Genomic DNA, 10214 nt, shown 5'->3' on the forward strand with positions numbered 1-10214 from the left:
CTCTAAGTGCCAGCTCTGCCTGTACACTCAGATCCCTCGTGTCCTTCCACCTCTGCACTTGGGATCTGTGCTTGGCCAGGGGCAAGCTGGGATCACTCCTCTCCCTGGACAGCTTGGGAAGGGGCCCAGGACATTGATGGTTTGGGGAAGACACATGAATAGGAAAGAAAACCCAAGCGGCAGTCATGGGAGACGGGTTTATTTGTACTGACGGGGAGGATGTGAGGCAGTAGTGGCCCAGCGCCAGAAAGTTTGCAGTGGTTAGTGTAGCAGAAGCAGTGGCACGTGGAGATTTCCCACTCAGGAGCAAAGAGCCACAGCTGGTGAATGGCCCCGGTGACAACTGGGCCCCTCCAGTGTGGGGTCTGAACACCCAGGAGTAGAAAGGGCTGCTGCAGCCAGGAGTGCTCTGCCTCCAGGATGGAGCTGGCAGGCTCAGCGCCTGGCAACTTCGCGACACTGGTGGAAGCACAGGACCTGTCTGGTGGCTCAGTTTGGGGACATCCTGGCTTGCTGTGATATGAAACCATCCCATGCCCTCACATGGGGAAAACACATGCAGACACGTACACTGCAATTCTCTGGTGCTAAGCAGGACTGGACTGGTGGTCCATCAGCCCGTCTGCGGGAAGAGCATGAAGCCGCTGAAGACACTGTCTGCCTCGGAGCCACTGTAAATGTTGCTGCCCCTGGCAGGGTCGGTGCTCACGGAGACCCGGTCACCCACGGCCAGGCTGAGCACACTGCTGCCCGAGTTCACCTGCAGGATGTTGCGGCTGTTGTAGTCACAGAAGCTGACCACACGCTCCTTGTTCTTGGTGATGCTCAGGCAGAGGTCCCCGCTGGAGACCACCTGGTAGGCAAAGTAGTAGAGCCCAGGGATGTGGCAGGTGAACTCCCCTGTCTGGGGACTGTAGGAGCTCTCCTGGTTGGTGATGATATTGTCAAACACCACCGTCCTGCCCATGGATGGTGGGGACCTCCGCGAGGCGGAGAAGGCAGGATGCGACTGCTTCAGGATGTTTCCAGCTTTCCCCTTGTCCCCTCTCTGCCCTGGCTGGCCTGGGAGCCCGGGCGGGCCGTGCGGGCCATGGTAGCCCCGGTTCCCTGGGATGCCAGGAGGCCCTGGCTCGCCTGCATCCCCTTTGAGTCCCCGGATGCCCGTCCTCTGTGCTGATTTCCCTGGGGAGAGGTGATGAGGAGGAGCAGTTCATGCATGTCTGGCATCTCCCAAGCTGCTCCCACAGCCCATGATGCTCTAGCAAGAGGTGTGAGGCTCCCAGGCCACCCACACCATGTCTCCCTGGCTCTTCCTTACCTGGCTCTCCCACGTCACCCTTCTGCCCTGGCCTCCCGTTGAGGCCAGGGACTCCCGGGAAGCCGTCTTTGCCGTCCGGTGCCCGACACACGCGGTCCTCCAGCAGGACCATGCCCAGCGCTGCTGCCAGGATGCTGATTGCCAGCCAAAGCCCGGGTTGCATCCTGCCTCCCTACAAGCACAGGGGTGGGGGAACTGGGGATGGGGACAAGCACACGGCAAACACACAGATGCACCTTGGACACAGACACGCAAGCGCTCTCGTCAGATGCATGCACAGACCTACCACGCCACCCAATACAGGTAGGTGGACACCACATTCAATGGGGAAAAGAACTTCATGGAACAATTTTGAGGCTGTTTTGTTGCATGAGCTGAAATCATTGATGTTACTGAAAATCTCTGACATGTGCCTGTGGCAGGGCTGTGGGACTGGAGAGCCCAGGATGTGGAGCACGGCATAAACCCTTGGTGCGCATCCTGGGGATGGATGGTCACAAATCAGATGCATTCAGGGCATGTTTCTTCCAGTGTTGGGGGAACAAGCACGGATGTACAGGGCAGTCGTCCCATGGGGTAGAGAGTACAAGTGAGGAAGAGGTGCAAAGAGACACAACAGGGGAGAGATAAACAGGAAAGGGGTAAACAGGCAAAAGGGATACAGATCTCCAACACACAGAGCTGGGAGAGAGAAGGGAGGTCCTGAGCACACAGACCTACCCCAAAACCTGGAGTACTCAGCCCAGGAGAAGCCTGCAGAATCCACTGACGTCCACAACCACATGCAGCAAGGACAGATTCCTGCAGCTCCCTCCTCCCCTTGCATCATCTTTTCTCCCTTTTCCCACTTTAAATTCTTGTGGAGGGGGGAAGTGAAGAAAGGAGGGGACATGGAGCAAGAACTGGAGAGCGGTGGCAGAGGAGGCATGTGTTCCCAGCTACTTGGGGTGACTTACCTGCTTGCTGAGGCTGAAGACAGATCAGTCTAAGCAGCAGCTCTGCTGGAAGCTCTTCCTTGGGAGCAGAGAGGAAGATGAGCAGGGTGGGCGGATATATTTACATGCACAATGGTTTGCCTGGTTGGGGAAGAGAAGTGCCAAGTTTTGCTTTTTCTGCACAAGAGAGAAACTTGTTCCCCTTTCTGTGCTCAACCCTGGTTGTGCTGGTCACAGTCAGGAAACAGCTTGGTCAGCAAAAGTGCAGGACCGCAGGGTTCCCAGCCTGGCCCAGCAGCAGTCCCTGCAGTCCCAGCACAAAGCAACACAGAGTTGGAAGGTGCTCAAAGGCTCGCTACAGCTCTGTCCCTGCAGGAAGGGACAGGTGATGAGAGCACTAGGTGGCATGGCCATCCAAAGGGTGCTTGGCGGGGCCCAGGGATCGCTCTTGAGGGCTCCTGGACTGGGCGATGGGCAGAGCATGGCTGTCACTAGTACCCAGCCTTGTCATTGCTGCTGCTGGGGGCTGACCCCTCCAGATGCCCACCTTGGTGCTGCACCCTGATGGAGGAGGGCTCCAGCAAAGGGACCGTTAGTGTCTGTGTGGCTCAGCTTGGCCTCGAGCATCCATAGTGAGACATGTCCTTCCCACTGCCCTCACTTCAGTGGTTTGGGGACCTTGGCTCTGTAGTAGAGTGGGAGAGGATGGGGATCTCTGGCACCTAGGTTGCTCCTGGCATCCTTTGAGTGGCTTGTGCCTTTCCCAAAGGAAACACAGAAGCAGCTGGAGCTCAAGGGAGGATGTTCAAAGAAAGAGGACGGTGTGCAGGTCTGGGATCAGGGTGGTCCCAAAATCAAGGGGGTCTGGCAAACCCTCTGTTCCCCCTGCCTGCCACCTCTAGTGGTCCCAGGGAAGGTTGTTTCCAAAACAGATGAAAAAGAGAACGACTAGTGGGAAACCAAAAATCACCCCCAGAGACCCTTGCCAGACAAAACTTTGCTCATCAGTGCATCTCCATTAATAATTACCTCTGAAGATCTGTCACTGAGCTGGTCTTTAATTCATTGAATATATGTCCTCTTAATGCAATACAATACACATTTTTAATCAAAATGTCACCCCATAATAAATCAGGTGCCCAGAAGAAATGCAATTTTATTCTATCAGCAGAGTTCCTCTATCAACCAGACCTGTAATCATGTCAAGAAAAGATGACAGGTGAGTTTGAAAAGACCTACCTTCCACAAAACGGTGTTTCTGGACAGTAATTGTATTTCTGCCCTATTGCCCTTTCTTAATATACAGCCAAAATGAGAGTACTCCATCATTTCATCCAGGATTGATCAATGGCTGTGTCCTAGTGCTCCTGTGTCCTTTGTCCCTGACTGCACCTGTAACCCCATTTAAATGACGAATTTAAAGGTTTCCAGCGTCTCCTGGAAGTTGATATTGGTCCAGGAGGCACCTCCTCCGGGTCCCCTAGACTCCTGAACAGTGTTTAGCCCCACTTACTTGACTTTCAGTGTTGCTGCATTCAAACCAAGCCTTTCTCTCACATCCTCAGAGCATCTCATCCTCCTCCTCCCAATCTGCAGCTGACACATCTGCGGCTCCAGAGGATGGCTGGCGGCGGGGAGCCGTGGATGAGCATTGCACAGCTCCGTCCTGGAGGCTTCTGCAGACCACATCTGCCAGCACAAAAATACCTCCAACCCGGCACTCTCCTCCTCCTTCCCTTCAGGATGTCTCCGGGAGCGGGTGGTGGCCGAAGGACGCGGTGAGGGCCATGCCCAGCGTGGCACAGGCAGCGAGGTGACATACCACGAGGTGGCAGTGCTGCCTCAGCCATGCTTGATGTCACCGGCGCATCAGGGCTCCTCTTCCTCCTCCAAAAGCAGGGGTGGGGGCGACCCCCTGGGGATGCCTGTGCCCCAGAGGCCACATCGCAGGATGTCCAGCTGCAGAGCAAGCACACGGGCATCTCAGCCTTGGCACCTAGTGGTCACACATCAGGAGCCAGAAGAACCCAGCTCCCTCCTGCAAACATAGACCCAGTGGGGCCACAAACGTGACTGCCCCAAGCTGGGAGCAGCTTGGCACCCCCTGAGACTAGGGGAGGAGTGGTGTTTCCTCAGTGAGGGCCAAGCCATGGCGGAAGGTGCGTGGGATTGCGAAGCCCTGGCAGGTTATCCCCACTGATATGGGTCCAGCAGCGTCCCACTAGCACCACCAGCAGCTGGCTCCAGCATGGAGAAGGGGCAAGGATGATGGAGGGGACACCCAGGTGACATGAAATGGGGCTGAGCCCAAGGCAGAGGGGAAGGTGGGTGTACGCTGGAGTACCCAGAGGATGTAGGTGCTCAGCAGAGCCCCAGGTGGCACCAAAACCAGCCCCAAAGAGGACAGCCCTGGGCCTGGGGAGACCCGACCACTCTGGTGAGCATCTACATCATCGAGGTGCCTGTCAGTGCTTCCTGGCTCTGCTGCAGACCCAAGACCAGCCTGGCTCCAGATGAATTTTACCCTGAGCAATCCTCCTCCTTTCAGGATGGGCCATGGTGCAGCTCCCTCACCTCCTTGCTGCCCTCCCACCTGGTGGTGCCAGGCAAGATAGGTCAGTGCCATCCCGCCCTTGCACCCCTGCACGGAAGAAAAGTGACCCCTGCAGAGCCTCTTGTCCCCAGCGCCTGCAGGCACACGCGAGCTGCCTGGCAGCAGACAACAGGGAGAGATGCTCCTCCACTGTGTTCCCTGCTGGGGATCCACTGGGGTGCTGAGCGGTGACAGGCAGGAGCTGCCAGAGGCGGATAAATCAGTAGCTAGCACCTGCCTGTCACTGTACAGTGGGAGATCAGCAGTACTGGCAGGTACTGCACACACCTCTGTCATCAGCATCCCAGTCTGCCACCCGCATCCACCAGGAGGTCAGGACAGCTCAGAGCATCTGTGCTGCTGCAGTCACTGGTGGCTTCACGATGCCCGAATAACCAAGCCTGGTTCACCAGCAACCTGTGATTTCACCCCTGGTGAGCTGGCCTGTCCCAAAATGCTCAACTCGTGCTGCTGACCACGAGGTGGTCCTGTGCAATGCAATAGTGTTTGCATGAATTCTGAAGTCACCCATGTTTCGATCAATGAAACAAGAAGCCGAGATGGTTCAAGTGCCTTGGGAGGATTTGCTGTCAGCTGAACATCAGGCTGCAAGGTCACTTGCTACGTGATGCCTAAAATGTTTTAATTGCTGTCACAGCGGATGTGTTATTCCTATGACAGATGCTTACACAGAGCAGGTGTGAGGAGCAAAGACAGGTATGGGGTTTAAAAGCCAGGATTTCACACTCCAGCCCTGGCTCACTGTCTCCTGGCATTGATGCTCATCCCTGTTGGCTCACGGGGTGAGAGGAGATAGATGAGTGCAGAGCAGCCCTGGCAGTGCTGGGAAAGCTTGTCCCATCCCTCCTACTCTTGCTGTCTGTTAAGGATGTCAGGTCTTGTCGTTAGTCGACATCTATTGCTTAATTTGGCTGATTGTTTCCCATTCTTTAATGTATCCATTATTTATTTATTCACTTGTGTAATGAGCAGTTCCAGATTGATCATTTTGGCATGTAAATGAGCTGCTCTAGTGCTTGTCACTGAAATTTGTAGATTGGGAGAGTTTGCAGTCAAACACAGCCGGAATCTAAATTGCAACATTTCAGGCAATAATAGCAGGGAGAAGACAGGAAGGATGTTCCATAAGTAAGATGGCTTAAGAGCAGGGTGCCCAGAGCTATGCCTACAACACGCCGGGAGCCCCGAGGCATGCAACAGGAGTCCCTGTTTGCAGTGCCGAGGTTGCCAGGCAGGGCTGGCGTTGCTCCGCGGCTGGTTCCCCCAGGGGAAAAGGGCAAACAACGGAAGCAAAAGGCTTTTGGGGAATGGTAGGATCTGGCCTGTGGCCAAGGGCTACTTGCACCGGTCTCTGAAGAGGGTTGGTTAGCCTAGCATGGTGAAAGGACTCCCAGACACAGGACTGTGGCCTGCAAGAAGCATCTGGCCTGTTGTATGCGATACTGATTTGCTGGCTCATGTTTGGCTTCTTCCCACCACTCAGGGCTCCATCAAAAGTCAACGGATGCATCCAGGATGCAATTCTCATCAGTGAGAGACATCACTCAAGATAGGTAAAAGAGATTGAAATGCATAAGCCTTCCTGCAGGCAACAGGCACCGTGGCTGGGCTGAGGAGCAGGGAACTGACCAGGACCTCTGCAAAGCTAGGGGAGAAGTGCCTACACCACTCCACGGCAGGGCATCCCTGGACGGAAGTCCAGCCAGGAGAAAAGTAGTGTTCAGCAGGCACAATGCAAGGAATCCCAGCAGAGCTGGTGAAAGGACCTCTGGATCCTGTCCAGCTGCTTGTTCATGGCAGGACTATTCCCACCACTAGATCAGAGTGGCTATGATTTTGCCTACCTAAGTCTTGAAAACCCCCAAGGACAGAGATTTCCTGTCCCAGGGCTGCACCATGCTCAGGTGAAGAAGCATTTCCTGATGTTCATCCTGAACCTTTGAAGGTCCATTGTGTGACCACTGTCTCTTATTACATCATTTGCCACTAGTGAGAGGTGTTTGGCTCTATCTTCCTTGTAATTGCTCCCAAGTAGCCACAGTTGTGATTAGATCCCACCTCACCCTCCTCCTCACTTGGCTAGCCACAGCCCAGCAGGGTGGCCTCCCCACTGCTAATCATAAGGATGAATAATGGCCCTTGACCTTGGCCACAATCCCCATAATGTAGCAGTTTATCTTACCTGTGGTTTGCTCCCATTCAGCCTGGTGTCCACCGCTCCCCACCCCAACCCTTTCCCTAGTCCAGCAGTGAGTCCTCAGCCTGTTCACCCCATGTAAAGGGGTGGTGCTTCTTGTAGGCCGAGAGAAGACAGTCCACAGTATCTCCTAAACATTCTCAAAGGTTTAAAAAATGGCTTGAAAACTACAAGGCAACTGAAGAAAAGACAAATCCTGGTCTTTCCTTCCTTCACCTCTTGGCTTTATGCTATGGGCTCAGGAGACAAGGCTCTGAGCGACACTCAGGACAGCATGAGATTCCCTTCCGAATCCAAAGTGATGGCCGTACTGGGGGACATCAGAAGGTCCTCCTCTCTGGGCTTTGTGTTTTGATGCCTCAGTCATGTGTATGTGAGGCTTGCACTCTTTGGGGCCATCAGGCCATGGCAAGACCATCACCAGACAGGGATGTGCTCATCCCAGTGGAGTGGAGACCACCGTGCACTCGTTCGGAGCAACGTTGCACTTTCCATTGGACTGAGATGACCAGCATGGACCCTTCCTGCACCCTGTGCATGGCCAGATCCTGACAGCTGCCAGAGCATCGCATGCCCTTCCCAGGCTAATCTCCACGCCATGGTTTGGTTTCCCTGACATAACACCTCAAAAATGGAGTGGAAGTTTCCTGCAGGCAAGTGTTAGTGTTAACTGGGCCAGCAGTGGCAGCTGGAGGTCTGTGCCAGCTGGAGATTATTACAACTTATTTCTATTAAAACTCAGTTTCCACAGTGGCTTCTCTGGGAACTCAGCTTCCCTCTAACTGACCTCGGCTGCCAGATCGATCCAAAGTTGCAAACTCACTTCTCACATCTGCTCAATTTGGAGGGCGTCTGATTACTGCTTTGGAGGCTTTGATTGCCTTTGCTTCTGGCTGGCGGGATGCCGGCAGGTGCCTCTCAGGCACCATTAGCCAACCTCAGGCTTAGCGGATTTGCCAAGGAATACCCCAGCCAAGCTGCAGCAACGCCGTGCAGAGCCAGGCCTGATGTTTTCAAGGTGGGGATGTAGTCAGCCTGCGGTCATGATGCCTCCTTGTCCCTATGGCCCATGCTTGAGCTCTTCAGCAGCAGAAGTAAGGTTTTAGTTTTGGTAGTTCTCTGGGCTCTGGTTCCCCAGGCAGGCAGCGGGCAGCAGCACCGGTATCCTCAGCACTCGTGGTCCACACGCATACAGTATCCTCTCGGCCACTTTCGTTAACTTGACAGCTCATTACCCTCCACGGGCAGATCCCAACCTCTCTGCTCTGCTGTGCTCCCTATGAGTTCACCCCCCTCTTCTCAGCCACCTCCATCGCTTTCCAGCGAGAAGACAGCCCCTTCCCAGCTTGGGCTGACACTTCCCACTTGCGGTGGCATTAGCTGCTCAGGATCCCCTCCCGCAGGCGCTGCCTGGAGTCCTCTCCCTCCTCTCTGCAGGCAGAGGTCAAACCCGTGTCCTTGCTGCCAACTCAAAAGCAAATCAATCAACATCTAGGAGGCAATTGCAGTCCCTGGCGAGGGTCTGTACGGGGGGCAATCGTGTGGCAGCCCCAGTACTGACTCCCTGGCCTGGAAGTTATTCTTCACTCGGACTCTTAATTTCAGAGCTGTACTGAGGGATGGGAAGAGTCCCAGCTTCTAATTAATTACTGAGTTCCCTGTAATTGATGCAATTTACTGCCAAAGTATCTGTTCTATTGCACTGTTGAGAAGGTCATTCTGTAACACTATTTTCTCAAACACCCTATTGAGTGGCCATAAGCCATGCCCTGAAACTCATCTCCAAACTCCAAATCCAGGAGGAAGTTTGCACTGGGAGGCAGAAGAGGACTGTGGTGCTGTGCCCAGTGCCTATCACCAGAGATGTTCACCCAGGAGGTCCCTGGGGAACCACACATGGCACCAGAGGAGCACAGCATGGTGGAGGGTGGCTGCCTCTGGACAGTGGGTCCTGGTCCTCTGGCTCTGGGTCTGGTGAACACAGATTTCCTAGCATGACGATGAGCACTGGCTGGCACATGCAGCACCATACAGTGGGGCTTCATGCAGCATTTCGCGTTACACAGACTGGGCATTTTTATTTCCAGTTCAGATTTATCCTGTAATGGGACCTATTTATCCACATTAGTGGATGTGGGTAAATTTCAGCAGAAGCAGAAACTTCCTCTTCATGAGGAGGTTTCAGAAGCCTCTGGATGGGAAGATCAGGCAGCAGGATTTCTACGGAGCTCTGATGTTTCCAGTAATGCCTGAGCTTTCCAAATTAATTTATTTGGGGAAGCCAAATGGAGCCTCTCATTTTCTGCAGTGGTACAAGAAGATTAGCAGGTTGTGTCTCCTGTTCTCAGTCCTGAGCTGGATGAACCTCCCTAATCCCCTAAAAGCCCATGTTGGTGAGACTGTGCATCTGTGTTTCTTCTCAGGTGTCACCCATCCTGCTCCGATGTAGCCTCCCCTGGCTAGGGCCATATCCTTCCACTTGGAGCCATGCTGATGTCCCTCACTGGGACTTAAGAGGGGATTTTACTGAGCCTTGCGAATTGTCTCGCTCGCTAATTAATGACCGGGTTTCAGTTTTGGAACATGCACTTAGATAAACTGCAAAAGCGCATTTCATTAATCTTAATTAATGTTTTAAATACTCAGGAGCTTCTGCTAAAGCCCTGTGATTGATGGCAGCTAGCTGGCTGTATCACTGTTCTTTGGTCCCTCAGCATCCTTGGCTGCACAGGGAGGGTACGGGCACTGACCCTCCTTGCTTCCCCCTTGCCTGCTGCCTTCAGCTCGGGCTGGTCACCTTTCTGGAAAGTTTTAGTTTCCAACTTGATCTGAAAGTGGGTGAGTGACAATTCATACGTTGTGTTAGACAGGACGTCTTCCCTGAATTTAAACTCTGTGTGTCTCTGTGTGTGCAGCCACCCCAGCAGCGCACGCCAATAGCTAGGGCCGCTGGAAAACAGGCTTTGCAGACCACTGAAGGAAAGAGATGTGCTAACCTGGCAAGAAATTGCACTTCAGGCCCCTGCAAAACACCGTCCACACCCCTGCAGGGCTGAGACAGCCTGTGGGGCACAAAGCGTGTTGCGTGCTGTGCTGCTGGACGTGGCACCAAGAGCATTTCCCAACATTCAGACACTGGGGAAAGACCTT

The 10214-nt window shown here is 54.0% G+C and overlaps 1 protein-coding gene across 1 annotated transcript; it reads right to left on the reverse strand.

Annotated features, from left to right (window-relative positions):
• Nucleotides 1–613: 613 nt before the first annotated feature.
• Nucleotides 614–2227, reverse strand: C1QA (complement C1q A chain; the record flags this gene model as incomplete). The annotated part of the gene is made up of 2 exons (XM_082009338.1): nucleotides 1319–2227; nucleotides 614–1182 (listed from the first exon to the last, which is right to left on the reverse strand). Exons 1-2 carry the CDS (start codon nucleotides 1479–1481, stop codon nucleotides 614–616), a joined length of 732 nt encoding a protein of 243 aa, XP_081865464.1. The 5' UTR covers nucleotides 1482–2227.
• Between the last annotated feature and the right edge of the window lie 7987 nt (nucleotides 2228–10214).

This window comes from Phaethon aethereus, assembly GCF_964289735.1.
Source record: "Phaethon aethereus genome assembly, chromosome: 21".
Classification (NCBI taxonomy): Eukaryota; Metazoa; Chordata; class Aves; order Phaethontiformes; family Phaethontidae; genus Phaethon; species Phaethon aethereus.